Genomic DNA, 26,662 nt, shown 5'->3' with positions numbered 1-26,662 from the left:
TTTAAAATCCCTGTAAAGTCTCATGAAATTGTTACTAAATGATCTAAAAAATAGCCTGAATTTTCCCCTCATAAATTGAGATTATCAAATATCTAATGTCATGTAAACTATCATATGCCTGAAAGGTAAGAACTGCATTTCCAAAAGTGAAATCACCAGAAACACCTCTCCATGTTCCATAATAAGATTATATATGTTAAAACAGACACCAATCAATGTCAGTCTTAAAATCACACTGGAAAGGATCATTTCCTGTATTTATATGCTTAATAATAAGTGCTGCAAGAATAAAACCATGGATCAAAATTACCAGAATATTTGATCCATTTATTATTTTTTTAAAGATTTTATTTATTTATTCGACAGAGATAGAGACAGCCAGCGAGAGAGGGAACACAAGCAGGGGGAGTGGGAGAGGAAGAAGCAGGCTCATAGCAGAAGAGCCTGATGTGGGGCTCGATCCCATAACGCCGGGATCACGCCCTGAGCTGAGGGCAGATGCTTAACCGCTGTGCCACCCAGGCACCCCTGATCCATTTATTTCTGCCTTTGAAACAAATGGACAAAGCAGCTTAAGTTGTAAAGGCCCCACAGACTTAAAATACATCCATTCATTAGAGTAATACCAAGAAATAACATTGATGTTGAATATTGCACAGAAAGAATCCTTATATACGTCTGATTCCCAGGTGCTTAACGGCTGCTACACCTCCAGTATGCTCAGCCAACAATAAAGGGTGATTCTGCACTGAAGAGACTCAAGACTTCGGGGTCAAAACTGTTTTGACCAAAATGAGAGAAACTGAGAATTTCTTTTTTTTTTTTTTAAAGATTTTATTTATTTATTTGACAGAGATAGAGACAGCCAGCGAGAGAGGGAACACAAGCAGGGGAAGTGGGAGAGGAAGAAGCAGGCTCACAGTGGAGGAGCCTGATGTGGGGCTCGATCCCATAACTCCGGGATCACGCCCTGAGCCGAAGGCAGACGCTTAACTGCTGTGCCACCCAGGCGCCCCGAAACTGAGAATTTCTAATGAGGAAAATGATACAGATCTAACTAATGTGGAGTTGCTACCAGAAGAACAATGACATTATATAGAGTCAACCTGTGAATATACTTAACAGTTAAACTCTCTTTTTTTCTTCAGAGAATCCATAAAAATTTATATTTTCTGATGTCCTGCATAGGCTACTTAAAGGTAGACTTCCCAGACTGATTTCTGTTAGCTCCCAAACTACTAAGTTTACCTAAAAAAACAGAATAGTTAAGATTCACTGTTCTCATTGTGTCTATAATTTCCCATTTATCCTCATAAACGAATTCTATATTTTAGCACAACTATCTGGTATGAGTAAATTTGTGTACAGAGTATCTCTTAATTAACTTTTTGACAGAATATGGACTCCCTAATTATAAACATCTGTTCAGAGGCTCCAACACCATGAACAACATCTCATCATCTCATCATTCCCTTGGCTTGAACTTCTCTTTCGCCTCAAACTCTCAACACACCCTGGGGGGAGTCCTTGCAAGACTGTGACCATCCCATCTCACATGTCTGTGACAAGACTGGCCTCAGCGTTCCACATAGTGCCTGTCAATCTCTTTCATCCTAGAATCCTCCTTAGGGGAGCTTAAGATTGACCAAAATCTCCCCCTGAAGAAACTGAGAGCAGCCAGAGGTGGTAGGTGATACCAGTACCTCAGGCCATCCCTGCCTCTTCTAGGAGCAAAATGTTCATGCCATGAATCTAGAGAACTGCCATTTCTGGAAACCTCCATGACATGTGCCCTTGGTGTCACCAGTCCAATTCCCAGAAAAGCACTAGGACCAGGTGAGGTGCAAGTTTCTGTGCTACAGATAACCTTTTTCAGGCTATTGGAAGCCTGGTCATTTAAAAAAAATATATTTCATAAAACAGAAAAGAAGGGAGAATAACATGAACAGCTATTCCCCTGCTAACAAGTAAAAGGTTACAAAAATAAAAGCCATGGTATCTTTGCAAAATCATTCCCCAAACTACCTTTCCACTCTAAACTATTCTAAACTTGTTTATTTTCCATTTACTTATACTCTTACTTTATATCTAGAGTTCGTATCTAGAAATAATCTATATTATTTGCTTTGCAATTTTTCTATCAGTGGTAACATGTAAGCTCTGAAACTTACTATTCAATTCTATGGTTTTGAGACTTATCCATATTGATCTATGTATATAACTTGATTATTAAACTATTACATAATATGATACTTTATAAAACTACAAGAATCTTTTCAGTTGTTGAACTTTTAGCTTCCAATTTTTTATTATTAGTGAAATGTAATTTCACCATATGAAAGAATAAGAGAATTCACTAATATAGTTAAATATAATTATTGCCCATACTTTTGCAATGAGTAAAAATTTCTTTATAGAGTGTTTAAACATTTAAAAAAACTTCCACACTATAAGAAATAATTTATATTTCATGATCAACACACCTACACAAACTTAATTCATTCATGAAACTAAGTATCTACCATTCATCGCGAACTATTTTAGGCACCGTGGAAATAGTAGTGAATAAAAACAGCTCTACCTTAGTAACACTTGTATTGTGGCGGGCAGGGTGTTGGGGGAGGAACAGAGTTAAGGAAATATAAAAAGGTTACATATATAGTACACAAGATGGCCAGTGTTATTGTAAAAAAAAAAAAGTGAATTACAAAGAGGGAATTCAATTGTAACGGGGTCAGAGAAGGTCTGAGAAAAAGTAAAGTTCAGCAAATAGCTGACTGAAGAATGAGAAAGTGAACTTTGTGGATATGTCGGAATATATGATATGTGAATACATGACAAATGCAAATATACATATAATTATATATATTTACATACATATTCACGAATGCTTGCATATCAACTTGAAACACTGTTGCATGAAACAATATCATCTCTACCCATGATGTTATTTTCTAATCAATTCTATTTTACCCTTTTACTTATTGATATGAGCACTTACTAAGTCTTGGACACATTATGAGAGTTTCGCTAAACAAGTTTTTTTTCTATTTTTTTAACTTCAGTTCCCTTTAAGCAATGCAGTCTTCTCCGACAGCAATAAGAGCTTAAATGTGGTCATACCTTCAACAACGTTTGAACACTTACTATGTACCAGGCACTATTCTTGGCATGGGCATGGGGTTTATAGCAGTGAACAAAAGAAAACTCCATGCACTCACAGAGGTTTATTTCTAGTTGGGGAAGACAGGGCAGGTAGGGGGTCAAAAAGTAAGATACTTGTTATGGCAGACTGTGGTAAGTTCTAGGATAAAAACCTAACAAAGCAAGCTAGAAAACTGATGGCGGCGGGGGGGGGGGCGGTCAAGTAAGTCCTTGAATGACATTATACTTGAGAAAACACTGTAAGGATATAATCAGATGAGCCACATCGCTATCTAGAGTAAAAGCATTATAGACAGAAGGAAAAAATACGTATAGTATATACAAATACAACTGAAATATATCCTAAAAAACTTCCTGGAAAGACACCCTCACTATTTATAATGCGTTTTATATTCTATTTCAGCCTTGCATATGAACATGTTTTGCCCAAATCCACTGAAAGAACAGCCTATTAATAGATGTCATCCTACAATTTTAAAACCAAAGCTTCAGGAGTTACAAAGAAGAATGGGATTGCTGGGTCACAGGGCTGGTCCTCTCAAAGAGACCATGCCAACTCTGTAGGGCCCAGGGGACACTAAAATGGGAAGAAACATACCAGCGAGGGGAGCACAGGCACAAGCAAGCTCAGTGGTGACTGTCCTCTGTAGGCCAAGACTAATGGGAGGAGACACTATGGAACTGCTCTCACGAAGGCCAAAGGAGATGATGGAAGTGTGACACCGCACAAGTCAGGTGGCAACACTAACATCAAATATAGAGCAAGTAGAGGCCACACCCCATGACCACATGTCATCCTAGTCCATTCCCAAGGGCCCCAACCTCTACTACCATCATATGGGGAGGCTGGCTTTCAACAAATGAATTCTGGCGGGACACAAACATTCAGTCCATAACAAGCAGAAACCAAAAATGACCTCGTCTTGGATGTATAATGCACATATAACAATTAAAACAAAAAGAACAGTGTCAGGCAGGAGGGAAGTGGACTTTTATGGTTGCAAGGTTTTAACATTTTGTGTGAAATGGTACCTTATTAATTCCAACTACAAGGTGAAAAGTTGAAGATGTATACTGAGGTAGTTGCTCTAGCAACTGCTATACATATAATGCAAAGAGATATTGCTAAAAAGCCAACAGCTCAATTAAAGTGGAATTCTAAAAATACTCAAATTCAATAGAAAAGGGGCAAAAAATCAGAGAACAAAAAAAGAGGGACCAAACATAAATAATGAAATTATAGAACTAAATCCATCATTAGCTACATTAAATATCAATGGAGGAAATGAGGAGAGGGATGGTAGTTTTGGAGAAGGCCCAGTATGATCCTGAAAGGCAACTGTCTCATGGAAGGAACCTGCACAGTTTCCAGAAGTGGTAGGGTATTCTATTAAAGAGAAATGGCTTCTGCAGCCAGCCTGAAGAGTTTAAGAGAACCTCTACGCTCAGAACAGCTGCCAATTTCCCCATTCTAGATCTCAGTTTTCCACTCCTTTTTTTTTTTTTTTTAAGATTTTATTTATTTATTCGACAGACATAGAGACAGTCAGCGAGAGAGGGAACACAAGCAGGGGGAGTGGGAGAGGAAGAAGCAGGCTCATAGCGGAGGAGCCTGATGTGGGGCTCGATCCCATAACGCCGGGATCACGCCCTGAGCCGAAGGCAGACGCTTAACCGCTGTGCCACCCAGGCGCCCCTCAGTTTTCCACTCCTTTATGAGATTCCTGAATTTCGCACAAGAAGTCTGTAACACCTGCACCGTTGCAATCTCCCTCCATCCTGAAGTTAAACCTTGGGCATGACTTAACAGGACACAGCCTCACTTCTCAGGACATAGGAATCTTTGGAATGCTTTCATGGAGGTCTACCATCCTTCACTGTGTGCCCCGTGTTGACAGTTAGCTAAATTGAACCTGTATCTTCAAGGCTTCTAAGGCAGAAAAGTCTGTAAGTCCACAATTCACAAACTTATCATCGCCCCATCCTGTTCCAGGTGCTACCGCACAGGACCATCTACCCGTCCTCCCCTGCATCTACCACACAGGAGAATCCCCCTATTATTACAGGATGACAAGGGTTATCCTCATACTATCAGCAACGCGGCCTTCGTTGAAATGTGACTAATAAATCTAGTTTTAGATTCCAAAACTCAAGTTCTCATTTCAAGGAACACTTTTGGCACCAACAGGACTACGCTGGGTTTGCACAAAAGCAGAGACAGACAAGGATAGGCACAGAGTTTATTCTGGAGGTCACCCTGGGAAAACAGGAAGGGTAAGGAGAGAGCTGGACAGTTATGGAGGGAAAGTTAACAAAGTGCCACTGGAGAGAACAGTGTCTAACACCACTGTGGACTCTGAGTCACACTAAAGGATGCACCTCAGAAGAGATCCCACTGAGGGATGACCAGGGCAAAATTAACGTTCAGTGTGTTTCTTCCCTATCATTTTCTTACCATTTGCTCATAGTCCACTGGTACTGATGTTTTATCACTGAATGAAATATGGAAAATTACTACCTATGTTCTTTACCGGTCCTATTTTGAAATATAATTGGTCGTTAGTATTTTTCTTTATATATACTGAGTACCACATCAGGTGGTGTTATGGTTTTTTGCTTCCAACATGAAATAACTTAAGAAGCTTATGAAAATAGTTTTACACTTACCCATATTTTTACCCATTCCTTCTTTCTTTTCTGAATTTCCAAGACTCCTTCTGTTACCATTTTCTTGAAAAAAATTTCCTTCAGCCACTGTTTGAAGGTAGGTCACCATGCAATCAGTTCTGTTTTCCTTTATCGGAGAAAATATTTCCCTTTTATTCCCAATGGCTATTTTTAATATAGACTTCACAGCAGACAATTATTTAATGGCCTGAACAATTTTACTCCATATACTTCTGGCCTCCAAGGTCTCAGGTGAGAAATCTCTTGCCATTTGTATTGGTGTTCCCTAAAAGTTAATACACAGTTTTTCTCGAACTTCTTTCAAGATTTTTTTCTGTTATTAATGTTTTTAGGTTGATTGTGTCTCTGCATGGACTTGTATTAATTTATCCTCTTGTGGTTTACTTTCCTTCTTCAATCTGGATGTTTACATTTTCTGCCAAATTTGAAAGATTTTCAAATACACACATACTTTCTTCTATTGTGCTTTGCTTTATAGCACTTCACAGATACTGCATTCTTTACAAATTAGTTTTGTGGTGATCCTGGGTCCAGCAACACTACTGGCACCATTTTTCCAGAAGCATTTGTTCATTTCATGTCTCTCTGTCACCTTTGATTAAGTCTCACAATGCTTCATACGTGTTCATTATTATTTTTGTTATGGTGATGTGATCAGTGATCTTTGACGTCAGCACTTCAGTTATCTGGAGGCGCCAGAACCGTGCCCATCCAAGGCGACGACCTTAATCATAAATGTGTGTTCTGACTGGTCCATGGACCAGCCATTCCCCCATCTCTTCCTCTCCATGTGCCTCCTTACTCCTTGAGACATAACAATGTTGAAATTAGGCCAATTTATACCCTACAATGTCCTCTAAGTATTAAGTGAAAAGTCACATGTCTCTTATCAAAAGCTGGAAATGATCAGAAGCCAACACAGGCCAAAAGTTAGGCCTCTTGTGCCAGTCACCAAGTTATGAATGCAAAAGAAAAGTTTTGGAAGGAAACTGAAAGTGCTACTCAAGTAAGAAAGAAAGAAAGCAAAACAGCCCTATTGCTGATATGGAGGAGGTCTGTGTAGTCTGGATAGGAGGTCAAACCAGCCATATTCCCTTAAGCCAAAGACTATTCCAGAGCAAGGTCCTAACTCTCTTCAATTCTGTGAAGGTTGAGAAAGGTGAGTAATCTGCAAAAGAAAAGTTGGAAGCTTGGAGAGGCTGGTTCATGACACTTAAGAAGCCACCTCCATAACATCAAAGTGCCAGGTGAGGCAGCAGATGCTGATGGAGAAGCTGCAGCAAGTTCTCCAGGAACTGAGATAATTAACGAAGGCAGCTACACTGACCAACAGATTTTCAGTGTAGACAAGGCAGCCTTCTACTAGAAGAAGATGCCATCTAGGACTGTCACAGCTAGAGAGAAGTCAATGCTTGACTTCAAAGCTTCTAAGGACAGGCTACTCTCAGTAGGGGCTAATGCGCTTGTGACTTTAAATTGAAGCCAATGTTCATTTACCATTACTAAAACCTTGGGGTCTTTAACAATTGCGCTGAATCTACTCTGCTTGTATTCTGTAAATGGAATAATAAAGCCTGCATAAAAAACTGACAAGGCAAGAAACAACAAATGTCGGAGAGGATGTGGAGAAAGGGGAACCCTCTTACACTGTTGGTGGACTGCAAATTGGTACAGCCACTTTGGAAAGCTGTGTGGAGGTCCCGCAAAAAGTTAAAAATAATTGACCCAGCCATTGCACTACTGGGTATTTACCCCAAAGATACAGACATAGTGAAGAGAAGGGCCATATGCACCCCAATGTTCATACCAGCATTGTCCACAATCGCTAAATCGTGGAAGGAACCGAGATGCCCTTCAACAGATGACTGGATTAAGAAGATGTGGTCCACATATACAATGGACTATTACTCAGCCATCAGAAAGAACAATTACCCAACATTTGCAGCAACATGGACGGGACTGGAGGAGATTATGCTAAGTGAAATAAGTCAAGCAGAAAGACAATTATCATATGGTTTCACTCATTTGTGGAACATAAGGAATAGCAGGAAGATCGGTAGGAGAAGGAAGGGAAAAATGAAGGGGGCGTTAAACAGAAGGGGGAATGAACCACAAGAGACTATGGACTCTGGGAAACAAACTGAGGGTTTCAGAGGGGAGGGGGTTGGGGGATTGGGCTGGGCCAGTGATGGGTATTAAGGAGGGCACGTACTGCATGAGCACTGGGTGTTATATGCAAACAGTGAATCATGGAACACTACATCAAAAACTAATATAGCATAATAAAAAAAATAAAAAATAAAAAAAAGGCTGCATAACAGCATATCTGTTTACATCATACTATACTGAATATTCTAAGTCAATTACTGACATGTACCACCCAGATAAAAAAATTCCTGCTCATTCACCAGGAATATACCTGGTCACCCAGGAGCTCTGATGAAGATGGACAATGAGATTAATCTTGTTTTCATGTCTGCTAACACAACATCCATTCTGCAGCCCAAGGTTCAAGGAATAATTTTGATTTTCAAGTCTTACTATTTAAGAAATACATTTTAGAGGTGCCTGGGCAGCTTAGGTTAAGCATCTGACTCTTGTTTTCAACTCAGGTCATGATCTCGTGGGTCATGAGATCAAGCCCCACGTACAGCTCCGAGGCAGGCAATGGAGTCTGCTTAAGATTCTTTCTCTCCCTCTCCCACTGCCCCTCCCACCACTTGGACTCCCTCTCTCTCTCAAAAAAGAAAAAAAAATTTTTTAAAGGCTATAGCTGCCAGAGTGATTTCCCTGACAGACCTGGGCAAAGTAATTGAAAACCTTCTGAAAAGGATTCCCTAATTCCAGATTCCCATGTGGTTCATGGGAAGAGGTCAAAATATCAACATTAACAGGGGATTGGAGGAAGTTGATTCCAACCCTCATGGAAGACTGTGAGGGGCTCAAGACTTCAGGGGAGAAAGTCACTATAATGTGGTGGGAAGAGCACGAGAACTAGAATTGGAAATGGAGCCTGAGGATATGACTGAGTTGCTATAATCTCATGATAAAACCTGAACAGATGAGAAGTTGCTTCTTATGGATGAACAAAGAAAGTGGTTTCCTGAAATGGAATCTACTTCTGAAGATGCTGTGAAGACTGTTGAATGACAAGAAAGGATCTAGACTGTCACATAAACTTGGTTGATTCAGGAGTAGCAGGGTCTGAGAGGACTGACTCCAATTTTGAAAGAAGTTCTGTGAGTAGAATGCTGTCAAACAGCAGCACATACTACAGAGAAAGTGTTCATGAAAGGAAGCATCAACTGATGTGGCAAACTTTGCATTGTTGCCATAAGAGATCACCATGGCCACCTGATCTTCAGCAACCACCACACTGCTCCGTCAGCAGACAGCAACACTGAGGCAGGACCCCCCACCAGGAAAAAGATTAAGACTCCTTGAAAGCTCAGACAATGGTTAGCATATTTTAGCAATAAAGTATTTTTAAATTAAGGTATGTACGATTTTTTTCTTTAGATATAATAATATTGCACACCTAACAGACTACGGTATGGTGCAAACATAACTTTCATAAATACTGGGCAACCAAAAAATTCATTTGACTCACTTATTGGGACATTTGCTTTATTGTCATGACCTGGAATTGAACCTGCAATATCTCTGAGGTATGCCTGTATCTAACAAAGAACTATGATCCAGAATACACAAAGTACTCTCAAAACTTACCAGAAATGGGCAAAAGACAAATAGAACCATTTCAACAAAAAGCAACACAAGACAGCAAATATACAGATGAAAACATTTCAGACACCCTTAGGGAAATGCAAATTCAAATGACAACAAGCAGGACACCTAAGTGGCTCAGTTAGTTAAGCATCTGCCTTCAGCTCAGGTCATGATCCCAGGGTCCTGGGATCGTGATTGCTCCCTGCTCAGCAGGGAGTCTGTTTCTCCCTCTCCCTGCCACTCCCCCTGCTTGTGCTCGCTCTCTCTCTCTCTCTCTGGCAAATAAATAAAATCTTAAAAAAGGAAAAAACTAAATGACAGCAAGCTGTCACTACACACCTTATCAGAATTTTTATTTATTTATTTGACACAGAGGGAGAGTGACAGGAAGAGCACGCACAAGAAGCAAGGGGGGAGGCAAAGGGAGAGGGAGAATCAGACTCCCTGCTGGGCAGGGAGCCCTATGTGGGGCTTGATCCCAGGACCCTGGGATCATGACCTCAGCCAAAGACAGACGCTTAACTGACTGAGCCACCCAGGCGCCCCATCAGAATTTTTTTTAAAGATTTTATTTATTTATTTGAGAAAGAGCACAAGAGGAGGGGCAGATGGAGAAGCAGACTCTCCACTGAGCAAGGAGCCTGATGCAAGATTTGGTCCCAGGACCCCAGAATTACTACCTGAGCTGAAGGCAGACACTTAACTGACTAAGCCACCCAGGCACCCCTATCAGAGTTGTAAAAAAAAACAGTCCTAACACAAATGATAGTGAGGATTCAGAGAAACTAGATGACTTACACGTTATTGGCAGGAACACCAAACGGTGCATTCATAGCAGCTTATTTGTAATAGCCAAAAACTGCAAAAAACCCGGATATCTATCAATGAATGGTTAAAAAAATGTTATAAATAAATAAATAAACAAACACACTATTCAGCAACAAAAAGGAATGAATCATCGACACTCACAATAACTTGGATGAATGTTCAAGGTGCTGTGTCTAGGGGAAAAAAGCTAATCCCAAAAGTGACATACATATATATTTATGTAACATGTTTGAACTGACAACGGCAGAGCACACAGGAGTAAAGAGCGTGTGGTTATAAAAGGGCAACACGAGAGGTCCTTACAATGATGGAAATATACAGTATTTTGACTATAGTGGCAGATACAGACAACCTACACAAGTGACAAAGTTGTACTGTATTGAATACATACAGGCAAACAAATGAAGAAAAACTGGAGAAATCTTTATAAGGCCTGAGAACTGTATCAATGTCAATATCCTGGTTGTGATATTTATACAACAGTTTTGCAAAATGTTACCATTAGTAAAAACTGAGTAGTGTTCCCAGGACTTACATGTATTGTTTCTTAAAACTGAATGTGAACCTATAGTCATCTCATAAAAATTTCATTTAAAAAAAATAGCAAGACGGCGTATGTTCACCTAAGAAGTTACTCAAGATTATCAGACAGGATAAGAGAGCGAGGGTCAACTATATCCTATAAAAAAAATTCACTTTAAATAAAAAGACAAATATAGACCAAAGAAAGATGGAATTAGATATACCATGCAAACACTAATCATAAGAAGCTGAAGTGGTGGTATTAATATAAAAAAGATTTCAGGAAAAGGAATTTTGCCAGGAATAGGAAAATTTCACAAAGAGAAAGATGTAACAATCTCAATGTAACTGTGCCTAAAATAAGAGCTTCAAGTTATATGACAAACCAACAACAGAAACACACAAAATCACAATTACAGCTGGAAACTTCAACATACCTTGCTCAGGAATAGCTAAAACAACTGAAAGGGAAATTAAGCACTGATATGTGTAATTTGTAAAACATTATCAACCAACTGACATTTTAGAACATCTCACCCAGTAAGAGCACAAAACACAATCTTTTCAAGTTCACATGGAACATTCACCAAGAGAGATAAACTTAAGTAAAATCATAAAGATTATATTCTCTGAACACAAGTTAGAAATGAACACACTTTTCTAAATAACCCATGGCAGGGGTGGGTGGAAAAATCTCAAGGTAAATTAGAAAATATTTTGAACTAAATGAAAATGAACACATAACTTTCCAGATTTTCTAGATGCTAGAGTGAAATTCAGAACTTTAAAAGCTTATAATTAAGATAAAAATAGTATCAAGACCAGTGAAAACCCAGCTTTCATTTTAAGAAGTTAAAAAAAGAACTAACCCCATAGTGAATGGAAAGATAAAAACAGTAGAGAAGTGAACATAAGTCAATGAAACAGAAGAAGGACAAATAGAGAAAATCAATGAAACCAAAAGCTCATTCTTTTGAAAAACATCATCAGTAAAACTGGTAAATTTCCTCCAAACCGATGAAGAAAAAGAGAGAAAACAAATTATCAATGTAAAAACAAAAGAGAGGCGATCAGTACAGATCATACAGACATCATTCTTTATGAATATTGACACAACTGTCTTTAACACAGAATCTGCAAATCAAACTCAGCAATAAATAAATGATGACAGCAACCAAATGGATTTTACTCCAGAAATACAAGGTTGTTTAAACATTTAAAAGTAAATGTAATTAATCATACTAGAAAAATTTTAAAAAGAATCTTGTAATTATTAGACCTTGTGCTTAAAAGGCCAAATTACAAAAATCAACATTTATTCATGATAAAACTCTCAGCAAACTTGAGTAAGAAACACCATTCTGTGCCAGAGAAACCCACAGCTGACATGAAACACATGGTAGATGATTCAGTGCTGTCCCCTATGACTGAGAGAGACAAGGATGTCTTTTGTCACCAGTTCTCTTCAGCACTGTAGTGAGAATGCAGTAAAGGCAAAAAAAAAAAAGAAAAAAGAAAAAAAAGATGCAGACAGCATAGAGACTGAAAAGAAAGAAGCAAATGCAGGAGACATGATCATATACAATTAGAAACTATGGAATCAAAAAAGCTACTAAAATGATGTTTGTTTATCAAGGTTACAGGAAACAAGGTCACTATACAAGGATCAACTGTATCACTACAGATTAACAAAGAATTACTGAAAGTGAAATTACATAAACAATACTACTTATAATAGCATGCAAATCAAGACAGACTCGGATAAATCTAACAAAACATACAATATAGGGATAAATCTAACAAAACATACAATTATCTCAGGCAATACAAAACGCTTTTGAGAGAAATTGAAGGCCTAATTAAATGGTGAGATAGATCATATAAATGGATCAGAAAACTCAGTATTATTAAGATGTCAACTTTCCGCAAACAGACATATAGAGTCAATAAAGTCCTAAAAGCAATATTAAGGCAGCCTTTGTTTTTGTTTTTAGAAACTGACAAGTTCATTCTAAAATGTATGTGGAAATGCAAAAGACCTGGAAGGGCCAAAACAATTCTGGACAAGAGAACAAAGCTGGAGAATTTATACAATTTCATTTAAAGACTTAACAAATATATGGGAATCAGACAACGTAGAGAAGCTAAACAGATCAGTGGGACAGAATAAAGGGTCCATAGGTAGAAGCCATCCCCTGACACACACAAAGACAAATAATCAACTGGATGTCTTAAAAGGTGCCAAGGTAATTCAATGGAGAAAAGAGTCTTTTCAACAAATGGTGCTGAAAACACTGAATGTTCAAATGAAGTAATATAAATTTTGACCCTTAAAACAGTATACACAAAAATGTATTCCAAACAGATCATATACATACCTAACACAGAGCTAAAGCATTTAGAAAACAAGGGGGGAAATCTCTAATACTACTGGTCTGTAACGATTTCTTAGAAAAAATTAAAACTGGTAAGGTGGACTTTATCAAAATGAAAAATTTCTAAAAAGCAACAAACTAGGGGGGAAAAAAGGCACAGACTGGGGGGAAATATTCAATCAATAAAAAATACTCAAAAATAAGACAAACAATCTCCGAAGTGGGCAAATGATTTAAACAGATGCTTCATAAAATAAGATAACATAAATGGCCAATAAGTAAGTGAAAGATGCATAATATTATTCTTTACCAGGGAAATGCAAATGAAAAGCACAGGGAAACACCACTATGCACATTAAAGTGGCTGTATTAAAAAGTAACAATACTAAGCATTGGCAAAAATGTGAAATAGCTACAACTCTCACACATTCATCACAGAAATCTAAATACACGACAACCACTTCAGAAAAGTCTGACATTACATATACTAATCCTACAAACCAAGAAACTTTGCTTCTAAGTATTTACCCAAGAGAAATAAAAACACGCCTACATTAAGATGCACATGAAGTTCACTGCAGCTATGTTCATAATAATCAAAAACTGGAAAGAGAATGGATAAACAAACTGTAGTATATGCATACAATAAAATATGACAATAAAAAATGAAGACACAGACGCATCTCAAAATCATGCTGAATGAGAGACAGACAAGGAATGGGACATCTTGGATACCTCCGTTTATGTGAAATGATATTTTAAAAAGTCAGTCTAGCGTTAGTTACAGAAAGCGGATCATTGGTTGCCAGGGGCCAGGCGGGAGGGGGAAGTCCCAGGAGTGACTGGGAAAGGGAATGAGAAACCCTTCTGGGTAATGGTGTGTCTCTCTTAACTGTAGGAGTCATATGCATGAGTACACTCTTACTAAAACTCAAGGTGATATATTTATCCCTATTTAAATTATTGCCCAGAGTTAATTTTTAAAAATTTGGAAACATTATTATTTTAATAACAAAACTCTTAAAATTTTGAAAATCATAAACAGGAAAGTAGACAATATTGTTATAGTCATATATTATGCTTTATTAAAATGAGTCAACTAAAGCTAAATATATCAGTATGTATTAATATCAAAACCATGCACTTGAAGACAAAAGCAAGTTGCAAAACACGTTTTCCCACTGACACACTAGCAAAACAATATGACACACACACACACACACAGAGAAATATATGTAAAATATTATTGTAAAAGTAATGAGATGTGAGATCAATATTAACCAAATTTAGAAAAGTGCTGAAGGTGGGAAAAGTTATAGGATATGGAATGGATTTGAGGATGGTGTGCAGATACTGCAAGTATCAGTGCACTACATTACTTCCAACCTGCAGCAGACACACCAATGGTTATAGTATTCCTCATAACTGGACACATATATGAAATATTTCACTAAAACAACACTAAGTTTCTCTCCTCTGGAAAGGTGGGCTTTCATTGGGTCAACAGGCCTGAATTCAAGAAAGTGGAGCTATGGTGAGCTTCTTGTAAATTTCAATTGGGACACAAAGGTCATATGCCCTACAGTACTCTACTCATTTCCATTAACCCATTCAATGTTACTTCTGGTTCCTTAACCTAAGACGAGGAAGCAGATACGTCCTCCAGACTGTCCCTGGCTGGTGGCAGTGTACATTCTGGTATGGGTCCAGCCCATGGGGAGAATGCTTAGAGTAGACCCCAGGATGAACCAGACCAACAAGCCTTATTTGTGGAGGTAACAGCATAGTCTGGGGACAAACTAATCAAAAACCTATGACGGCTCATGATAGGGAGGGCCATGGGGTGGTGTTTCTCCCACAGTGAACTCAGAGTCTGAGAAGATTATTCAGTTTATTTGTTCTTTCAAAAAGCTTCACATTCCACAGTTAATGTTTTTATAAATGTCTGTTTTCAGCTTTATTTCTATTAAAAATTTTGAGCTCAGAGAAAAACATAACTTTAAGAAACATCTTTATGACTTCTTCCAATATCAACTGTATTGCTCAACAAAATGGCATTTCTTGATAAAGGGTCAACCACATTTCCTGCATTCTTTGGGTATCTTCCTTATTATTTCCCTGACATACATTGAGTACAACTTGTGTATGAAGATCTCAAAAAAATACAAGATGTTGACACATTTTCCCAAGTGTGGTCTGATTGTTATTTATGGCCAAATTCTGGAAGAACATTTTCACCCATCTGTTTGATTGACAGGATTATCTCCTATGTAAGTTCTTTGTTTAATAAGCTCTACTTCATAATAAAATAATTCCCCATATTTCCTACATGCATTAGTAGTTTCTTCTACAAACAGTCACTTTTAGTTGTCCTATTTACAACAGTTTTTCAAACATTCACCAAATTCAGAGTATTTTCCAGTATGAGTATTCTCTTGTTCACTTTGGAAGATGACTTACAGTAAAAGATTTGCCATTCTTTACATTCAGAGGGGTCATGTCCTTTGTGAATTTTCTGTGGTATTTTGAGGTATAAATCACAAGAGAAAGATTTCTCTCACTGCTATATTTACAAATTTTCTTCCCCTGTGTGTAACCTTGGATGTACTGTGACAACTGATTTCTTGGAGGTTTTCTCACTCTCAATACACTCGTAGGGTTTCTCTCTTATGTGTCTTCTCTGATGTACTTTGAGGCCTGAGTTGCAACTGAAGGTTTTCCCACAATGATTACATTCATAGGGTTTCTCTCCTGTGTGTGTTCTCCGATGCTTAGTGAGATCTGACTTATGATAGAAGGACTTCCCACATTCGTTACACTTGTAAGGTTTCTCCCCTGTGTGTATTCTCTGATGTACGGTGAGAACTGATTTCTCAGAAAACGACTTTCCACACTCATTACATTCATAGGGCTTCTCACCTGTGTGAGTTCTCTGATGTGATCTGAGGACCGAACTGCAAGTGAAGGTCTTCCCACACTGCTGACAGTGATAGGATTTCTCCCCTCTGTGTGTCTGTTTATGTACTGTATAGTCTGACTTATGGCAAAAGGTCTTCCCACATTTTTTACACACATAGGGTTTCTCTCCTGTGTGAGTTCTCTGGTGTACTGTAAGGTATGAATTCCTAGAGAAGAATTTCCCACATTCCTTACATTCATAGGGTTTCTCACCTGTGTGAGTTCTATGGTGTTTAGTGAGGTCTGATTTATTGTAGAAGGTTTTTTCACATTCATTACACTTATAAGGTTTCTCCCCTGTGTGTATCCTCTGATGTACTGTGAGGACTGATTTCTCAGAGAAGGATTTCCCACACTCACCACATTCAAATGGCTTCTCCTTCGTGTGAGTTCTCTGATGTACTTTTAGACCTGAGTTGCGACTAAACGTTTTCCCACACTGAGTACATCCATAGGGTTTTCCCCCTATGTGAGTTTTCTCATGTTTAGTGACATCTGATTTGTGACAAAAGGTTTTCCCGCATATCTCACATTCATAGGGCTTCTCCCCTGTGTGAGTTCTCAGATGTACTGTAAGGTAGGAGTTTCTAGAGAAGAATTTCCCACACTGGTTACACTCATAGGGTTTCTCGCCTGTGTGTGTTTTCTGATGTATTGTGAGGACTGAGTTGCTTATGAAAGTTTTTCCACACTGATTACATTCATAGGGCTTCTCCCCTGTGTGAATTCTCCGGTGTACTGTGAGATATGACTTATGGTAGAAACTTTTTCTACATTCCTTACATTCATAGGGTTTCTCTCCTGTGTGTGTTCTCTGATGAATTATGAGGTGTGAACTTCTAGAGAAGCATTTCCCACACTCCTTACATTCATAGGGTTTCTCTCCTGTGTGGATTCGCAGATGTAATGTGAGGAGAGATTTCCGAGAGAAGCACTTCCCACATTCCTTACATTCATAGGGTTTCTCTCTTGTATGTATTTTCTGGTGTTTGGTGAGTTTTGACTTTTTGCAGAATGCTTTTCCACATTCATTACATTCATAGACTTTGTCTCCTATGTGTGTTCTCTGAGTTACATTAAGGACTGACTTCTCCCAGAAAGGTTCTCCCAAGTTGTTATATTCAAATATTCTCTCTCCTCTGTCAGGAAAGTCTGATCTCCCATTGAAATTATCCACTCTTTCAATATACTCATAACCTTTCATCTCTAAATGAACTCTGTGTTCCAAGAGAGATGACTTCTCAAAAGGTTTAGCATATTCATGAAACTCATAAAGATTTTCTGTTCTTTGTGCCACCTTATGGACCATGAGGGTTGAATTATTACAGAATGTTTTATCAGATTCATTATGTTCACAAGGACTGTGTTCTATGTGAGCTTGGTTATATGGGATGACAACTGCCTTCTCATGGAAAGCTTTCCCACATTCCTTGTATTCCTTATTGCTTTGAATAAAGGATTGCTCTATATTTTTAATTCTCTGATATGGGATGAAATCTTCATTATGAATGAGGTATTTTCCATTTTGAATGAATTCACAAGGTTTCTCTCCCATTTGAGTTTGTTCATGGTTAATATGAAGGAACAACTTCACGTATGTATTGAGGCCAACAGGCTTCTTACTTAAATAGTTTTTCTTATTAATAATTAATTCTGAAATACATTTCAAATTCATAACACATGAGTCACACCTACAGGGTATTTTTATGGAAGGAACTGTGTCTGTGTTGAAATTAAAAATGCTTCCTAATACATTACCTCTGTGCATAGTCAGTGTTTTGTTGTTGATAAACGGAGCTTGCCAGAAATGTCTGTCCTGGGTTTCTTGATTCTGTTCTAGTCGGTTATCAACTCTGCAGACTTCTAGAAATGAGAAAAACAAACAAACCATAAGCCATGAATCATATTATAATTACGATGAAATCACACTTAAAACAAATGCCCTTTTACATCACTGACTTAGTTTTGTGAAATAAGAATGATCCAAATAGTCATGTTGCCCCATCCTTTCGGATTAGAAAAAAACAACACCTGACAGGCTGGAAAAGGGGGATAGAAACTTATAACACACACATCTACATCTGGCAATTTACAACTACATACTTCAAGCTTAATATATACATTAGAAATATATATAAAGCATGGTGGAAAAAAGAAAACAGACTTAAAAAAAAAAAAAGGCTCTTCTAGGAAGGGGAAATGCAGAGACCTAGAGAGGCCATGAAACTTAGTAGGTAAGAGTACCCTAAAGAAATAGAGGAATGATCTGACATTTTGAAAGATCAGACGTCACATAATTTCCCTCTCATACTTACATTAGTGCAGTTAAATTCTCTCTACACTTTCCATGTTTCCAGTTTCATTCTCCTCCTTTTAAAATTACTTGTTTTATTATACGTTAATTTAGTATACTGTTAATATCATATCAAATTTCTGAAAGCACTGATTTCTTTGTGCTTGTGAACAGAGTCCTATAGTGTAGTTTTCTAATTTTCCCTCTACTCATGTTACTTAGAAAAAATACAAATGTCTACCAGGAAAAGTAAAATAAAAAAGATGAGAAAGAAGACTGAAAGCCGACCAAATCCATCAGTTGTTTTTAGCTGTGGTATATTCAAGCTTATTTGGTCAGATATCCTACCGCCAGATGCTAGTTTTCCCGCACTGTAAACTTGCTCTGACATAATATTAATAAATTTTTTTCTTTTATACCCAGATTTCTACATTTCTTGGTTGTATTCATATTTATAACCATGGAAGACCTGACCTAAAACATTCAATGATATATTTATTTACCCTACGAATTCTCCGCTATGCTTCACGTTACTTTCTTGTTCAGTACATACAACGTAACAATGATGGCCCTGTTTAAAAACCTATTCAAAGCCCATTGTCTCTAAGCACCATTAGAGCAAACACACTGCAGTTTAATTCGGGGGGGGGGTAACTTGTCCACAACAACATACATATTAGGTATTCAAGTGGTCACTTTACTAGTCCATAATAAATGTCTTCTTTCTAGAAATGCCAGACTACTAATTTGCCAAAAATCATTCAAGTTCAACCAAGAGTTTTTTTTTTTTTTTTAAGATTTTATTTATTTATTCGACAGAGATAGAGACAGCCAGCGAGAGAGGGAACACAAGCAGGGGGAGTGGGAGAGGAAGAAGCAGGCTCACAGCGGAAGAGCCTGATGTGGGGCTCGATCCCATAATGCTGGGATCACGCCCTGAGCCGAAGGCAGACGCTTAACTGCTGTGCCACCCAGGCGCCCCCAACCAAGAGTTTTAACTCAGCTGCCTTATTCCCATTTTGGACTTGCTCAGAACTTCACTCTTTAGGAAAATGACACTGTCTCATAATAAGTGTTCATAAACATCTCCACCATTTTAAGCCCTATTTACATTGAAATTTAAAATTAATCACATTCTATACATCTCATTAGAATTAGATGTTGGATATTAGAATGTTGGATAATACTCCCTTGAAACTAAAATATACTGTTAACTGCTGAAATTTTAAATACTCCAGTATCTTTTTTTTTTTTTCCAACTACAACCTACGGTGTCACAAGTATTTACATCTGATTTCCTCTGAATATATCTGAGTGGATATTAAAGTTGGTCCTTAACAAGTGGTGTGCTTTTTCAAAACAAAGCTCATGTTTCATACAAATCCGTAAGTTTGAACTTTTAGGTTTTATAACCTTACAAGTTTATAATCCAACATGTCCATTTAGAAGTTAATTCTTTGTAGTATTTTTTGCTTATAAAAGCTCTCTCACTCGTCAAGAGGCACAGTTAATGAATTAAGTAATGATCCAATATCCATTATGTTATATGACAAAATAAGATAAGCTCTCTTTGAAGAAATCATAATCCACATAATACCTTCTTCAGTCAACATCCACGCACTATCAGAAATTAGATTCTATAGGAGATAATGTAAATCAAAGCAAGGAAGGAACATTTTACAAAAGCTGTGGAAAGCTGAGCTTAAACTTAAAAATGTGCTTAAAAACAATGGTAATGACATTAACAACAGGAAAAGTAACCATTACCATAAGCCAAGCACCGTCTCATGTACTTTTCATGTATTAATTCCCAAGAATTTCCAAGTATGTTCGGAAGGAAATGTGGACTTGTATGGCAGGAAAGCATATCTGTGGGTAATCCTACGAAGAAGGATTAAATTGCAGTATAGCACCAGTTTTGTGCCACAGAGATGAGATGTAGCCATATTTAAGAGTCACCGGGGCACCTGGGTGGCTCCGTCAGTTAAGTGTCCGACTCTTGGGTTTCAGCTCAGGTTGCGATCTCAGGGTTGTGAGACTGAGCCCTGGTGTAGGGCTCCACACTCACCACAGAGTCTGCTTGAGATTCTCTCTCTCCCTCTTCCTCTGCCCTCCCTCTACTCATGTGTGCTCACTCTAATAAACAAACAAATAAATAAATAAAATCTTTTTAAAAAGGCAAAAAATGATTAAGGGTCGTTAAATGAGAAAAACATAAATTTGCTATAATACATACTGGGGAAAATACAACTCAAGATATTAACATGATAAATTAGATGCTTTGGGGGGCAAAGTCTAATTGTCTTTAGGAATTAAAACAATCAAAGAGTAAAACAGTATGCCCAAGAGTTTTGGGTGGTATCAGTGCAAAGTGAGAATATAAAAAGAATTTTTTAAAGTTTACAAAATATAACAATAGTGATCTAACATTAGTAAGAAAGGAAGACAAAAATAAATGATACTATGACTGTCAGTTACAAGAGAAGACTCATAGAAGGTAACAAATGAAGTGGGGAAAATTAATGATTTGTGAATGCTAATTGTGATATTACTTCTTGCCACACTGAAGGGATGAGGGTATCCTGAATATTCTGTATACAGACTGGTATGACACTGATGTCCAGTGGGCAAAAGATGCTGAAAATATAAGTATGTGGTTATCAGAATAAATGAAAACCTATTACCTTAGCTATAGCAAGGTATTATTATGTTTTGAAGATCCAATTTGACAATTTGTACTTCACCAGGTAAATGAAGTCTGTCTCCATTTATGATGATTACTGAAGTATATCAAGTCATCTCTCACATTTTACTTGCTAATTTATATTTGTCACAATTTTACTATCAATTCTATTGTACTTTTCTTCCTTCTTTTTGATAATTTCATACCTTTCCCATTTTATCTTCTTTACAACTTTAGAAGTTATACACACCTGGTTCTCAGCTTTAGGTGGCTATCTATCACATCATACCATGAACATTTAACTTAAAATCTGGAGTAATTCAGTATCTTAAACCTCTTTTTCTGCATATGAGTAACAGAAGCATCAAACTCAATTTGATCACCTCTCACCTCATTTATATGCAGTTATTGCTTTGTGTATCATGTTTTTTTCCTACACATTAGGTATAATCGCTTTATATACCTACTGTTCAGATTTACCTTTATGTTTTGTCATTTCTTATCACTTACCACTCCTTCTTTCATCTCAAACATTCTTTTGGGTTTCATTTTCTCTTTTCCTATAGTATCTCCATTAGAATTTTACAACGAAATTACACAATTACAGCTTTTATAATTTATTTTATTTTATGATGTGCTCTGACACGAACTCTCCTGTTGACTAAACCTTGGTTAGTGTCCTCTGAGCCCTATTTTCAACTAGGCCTTGACTAGGCCTTCCAGGTCTATCTGGGCTGAGCTCAGTTTTAGCAAGAATCCTTTCAGTCAGTCTAGTGACAATCCCTTCATCCTTGATATCTGATCAAGTTCCTTATACCTTGCCCCTGATGTATTAGTGCCTGGTCTGCATTCAGCAAGAATCCCCCTACTGTCGATGTTTCTCTTAGTAATCTTCTAGCCAGTGATCCCCCCACTCAGCCTGTCTTCGCAGTATTTGGAGTTGAACTCAGTTTTATTGATACTTCTTGCCTCCTATTCCAAAAGCTACTGAATAAAATCTGTATCTATCACTGTTAGCTGGTGTCCGGCTTTACTTCTCATTGAAACAGCATGAGCTCAGTCGACTGCTGGAAGAGAACTAGGAGTAGAGAGATAAACCCTCTGTGACACAGGCTTGGATGGGCAGCCAAAGGCTGAAAATGGAGCACAGACATTGAGAAAATTCTCCTGACATAACAGGCCCAAGAACTAGGGAACAGTATCAAATACAGCCACACATAAGTAACTGGAGTCCCAGGAAAAAATAAAGGATGAAATACATCAAACCATTTAGGAAACTGAGAAAACAACAAGAAAAATACCCAGGAAACCCCAAAAACCAAATCAAAGGTAAACCTAGAAACATCAGAGCTGAACAGCTGAAAACCAAAGATGAAAAGAAAATCTTGACGGCAACAAGAGAAAATAGAATATTAAACATGGAAAAACAAAGATTTAAAAATCAGAGGAGAAAGTAAGTACGTAAGCCAGAAGACAATGAAGTGAATCAAGTATGGATGGAAAAGAGTATTGATCCAGATTTCTGTAACTAGAGAGAACATCCTGCACAAATGAAGACCTGGATGCAGAAAGAGCTGCTGCCTTGTGGGGTTTGAAGTAAAATGTCACATAGAAAGGGAGGGAGGAACAGAAGCATATGGTTATAACACTGCACAGCCTTGTATGAAATAGTATGATGTCGTTTGAAATCAGACTGTGGCAAATTGAAGGTATTTTGTATTCCACAGGGCAACCACTTCAGTGGTTAAAATATTCCCATTAAAGAACAGCAGTTTTCACATTAGTTAAAAAAGACCCAACCATGTGTTATCTACAGGAAATTCATTCTCAATGTAAATAGGTTAAAAGTAAAAAGATGGAAAAAGATATACCACGTAAACACTATAAGAAAGCTGAAGGTACTATGTATGGTTTTTTGGTTTTTTGCCTCCAGCACTTCTGACTAACTATGAACTGTGGGTTCCCATGGGTTCCCATGACTAGCCAGCCCACCTCAGATGTGATAATCCACCAGAACAGCTCTCAAAGCCCAATTTACTTATATATTACTAATTTATTATAAAGGATTCAATTCTGGAGCAGCCAAATGGAAGAGATACATAGGCAAGGTTTGGGGATGTGTGCGGTGCGTGGAACTTCCACACCCTCTCCTGAGCACACCACTCGAAGCTACCCAAACTCTGTGGCTTAGAGGCTCTTACGGAGGCTTCATTACCTAGGCTTGATTGATTAAATCACTGGCCACTGGTGTGGCCACCCCCACACTGAAGTGACCTAGCGGCCCCCAGCCACCCATTATCTCAGTATACGAAAGACACTTTGCACGCTAGAGACTCCAACGGTTTTAGGAGCTGTGTGCCAGGAATCACAGGCAAAGATAAAAAAAAAAATTTTTTTTTTGTTATATTATAGTCTCTCTCACTACTAAAAACTGCAATGGATCCCCCCCCTTTTTTTTTTAATGAAATTCAAATTCTGCAGCATGGCCTACAACTTCAAGATCAAGTTTACGGTGATGTGTCCAACTTTGTTTCACGCTATGGCTCACTGTGCCTGCCATGCTAGAAACACACTAGCCATCTTACTATTGACTGAATGAGTCAGCTGTGATCCTGCCCAGGGCATCCCTGCCTCTCTCAGGAGTAACTTTCTCACGGATCTTTGCTGTCAAGATTTTCCACATAATTTAGGTCCTTTCCAAATATAATCTTGACGAGGCTACCCTTGGCCACCTGGCTGAAACAGTCCACTTATCCCCAATACCCTCTATCACATCATCTCATTTTCTTGTCTTTAAAACCCTTCGTAGCATTCAGCATGACCTGAAATTATAGGATTGATTTATCTGAATCCTTTCTTCCTCTGTGGTCCTTACCTCTACACCTCCCTCCTGAATCTAAGCTCCACAAAAGCAGAGTCCTTGGCTTTCTTTTTCATTGATACATCCTGGGCTTTTAGCAGGACATCAGTTAAATGTTAGTTAAAAGTATAAACTTCCTGAATGCCTATTTTAGCAAGGCACTGTGTATTTGTATGTTGCCTTGTCTGATGCTCACAAGTATTGTGACAAAGGTCTTATTATCTAAGTTTACAATGAGGAAACAGAGGCTCATAGAAACTAAGTGACTTGTCTAAGCTCATAAATGGCTTAGCTAGGATTTGTGGACGAGCTGTATTAATATCAGAGTAGGCTTCTGAACAAAAAGTTCTACCAGAAATAGAGACATCATCATAAAGGGGTCAATTCATCAAGAGGACATAAAGATCCTAATATTTATACACTTAATAATTCTTTAAATTGATAAAGCAAAAACCAATAGAACCAAAAGGAGAAATAAATACAAAATTACAGCTGGAGACTTCAACGCTGCCTCTCATTGTGTCCCTGACAAAGCTTTTGAGCATTAGATCCCGAACCCCCTTTTCCCATTAGCCCTGTGATTTTCAGCACACCACGTTATATGGAGCAGTGGAACACACGTCATGTTATAACAGAATCCACTGTATCTGTACACCTTCTTCCCTCTCCGTCTGTTTTTAGCCTCCTCTTCTCTACATAGATACACAGCCTTTCTGTGTTGCCCAGATTTGCAACTGGTACAATCTCTTCTGTCATCTAGCTTCCACATTTGCTTTAAAATTAGTTCTTCGGGGTCACCAGGGTGGTTCAGTCGCTTGACTGTCTGACTCTTGGTTTCGGCTCTGGTCGTGATCTCAGGGTTGTGAGACAGAGCCCCTCGTCAGGCTCCATGCTCAGCGCGGAGCCTGTTTCTCTCTCCCTCTCCCCACCATGCTCACTCTCTCTCTTTCTCAAATCTTTAAAAAAATTAAAAAAATAAAATTGGTTGTTCAGTTAAATTCAGGGCCCACTACCAGCCTTTTTACCATGCTTCTTTATGCCATTCCTTTGTTACCTGATACCCACTCTCTAATAGAGGCTTCTAGGAACAAAGATCATAGAGTTCTCATCTATTCAGAAAAGATTTGCTGTATTTGTTAAAGAATATCTTCTTAACCAGGCATAATATTCTCAATGTGACACCTTGAGGATTTTGTAGAAACTGCTCTGCTCTTAAGTACAGATTTTACTGGGAAAAGTCTGAGGCTAGTTGGACTTTCTCTTGTATTGGCTGGTTGTCAAAATGACTATTTGTTTTTGAAATCTAGTCCCTTTATTAGAATATACCCTAATGTTGATGAAGATTGGCTCTTTTATGTAGATTCAATTGTACATTTCTTCCCCCAGAAAAACTGTTCTTGAAATATTTTAAGTATTTGTTCTATTTCTTTTCCTTTCTATTTTGGAGAATGAATTGTATGTATAGTATGTATGTGAACTCTCTTTTTAACGTAATCTTCAAAATTTATTTCATTTTCTTCTTGCTTACATTTCTCATTTCTTTCTCAACAGAATTTTGACAGTACCCAATCTTCCTTGGGATGCCTCCAATTTACTTTCTTTACTGTGATCTTAATTTCTGTTGTATTTTTTTCTGAGTTTGATACCCACCATGTGTTTGCTACTATTCCCTTATTAATATCTTCCTTAAATTCTTGTATCACAGAGATAACTAATTCAATTAGTTCAGCCTTTGGAAATTCATGATTTAATACCTGGTCACATAATTTATCTACTTTATGACTACTTTGATCAGATGATAATTCATTCACCAGCTAGCTTTCTTCCCGATCTTTTTCACCCTTCTCTCTTGCAGTAGTTTTGTACGCATTCTGTGCTGGTTCCTTTTCTATTGCTTGGGCTCAAACGATGTGAGCTTTTTAAGGAACAGCAAAAGGTTTACTTGGGCGAGGGAACAGAATCATGTCTTAGGCTAGTGAGGTAATTCATTATGAGCAAGTTGTTTTACACACGTACTGGTCTCAGTTTATAGATCAACCAAGATGTAAGATGTGCCTTTCCTCCTTGTCAGAGCAGCCTCAGCAATGGCTTGCTCTCCTGGTAATCACGGAGTCCGGTCCCTGGGGCTGGCGCTGCTGCAGCTCCAAACTGAAGAAAGTGGAGTGTCGAGCTGACTTCATAGAAACCACAAGCCCAAGAGGCTGAACTGGGCCCAGGGAGGCTCTGACTTCCCCGGCATCTGCCCAGACAAACTGACGCAATCCAGAAAACAAAGGTAGTTAAAACTCTCTACAGAACAGTTTCATCTACTGAGAGAGAGGAACAAGACAAGAGCTAGTTTCATTTCATTTCTTTCTGACCAGCTGTTCTGGCACACAGTGGTTCACATCAACACTCAGAAAACACCCTGCTGGTTGGAGCAATCAGGTATGCTAATTACAGAGCTATAGTTAACAGAGCTAATCACCCCCTTGAACCTTCCCCTCCTCCTAACCAGCCTTACTCCCCTGCTTCCCTCATTTTTGCAGAACGTCTGCACATCCTGACCAACTGTCACCAGG

The 26,662-nt window shown here is 38.2% G+C and overlaps 1 protein-coding gene across 6 annotated transcripts in view; it reads right to left on the bottom strand.

Annotated features, from left to right (window-relative positions):
* Window positions 1–10,515: 10,515 nt before the first annotated feature.
* Window positions 10,516–26,662, bottom strand: part of LOC100476283 (zinc finger protein 33B-like) — a 28,380-nt gene continuing 12,233 nt past the window's right edge. For 3 of the 6 annotated variants that reach the window (XM_034662418.1, XM_034662417.1, XM_034662419.1), the window contains one exon: window positions 10,516–18,128. In XM_034662418.1, coding sequence (XP_034518309.1) covers window positions 15,877–18,128 — 2,252 coding nt within the window. In that variant the 3' untranslated portion in view covers window positions 10,516–15,876. The remainder of the gene's footprint in view (window positions 18,129–26,662) is intronic. The other 3 variants (XM_011218637.3, XM_034662416.1, XM_034662415.1) reach the window with 1 other exon arrangement.

This window comes from Ailuropoda melanoleuca, chromosome 6, assembly GCF_002007445.2.
Source record: "Ailuropoda melanoleuca isolate Jingjing chromosome 6, ASM200744v2, whole genome shotgun sequence".
In the NCBI taxonomy this organism is placed as follows: Eukaryota; Metazoa; Chordata; class Mammalia; order Carnivora; family Ursidae; genus Ailuropoda; species Ailuropoda melanoleuca.
This window is presented reverse-complemented; position numbering and strand designations above follow the sequence as displayed.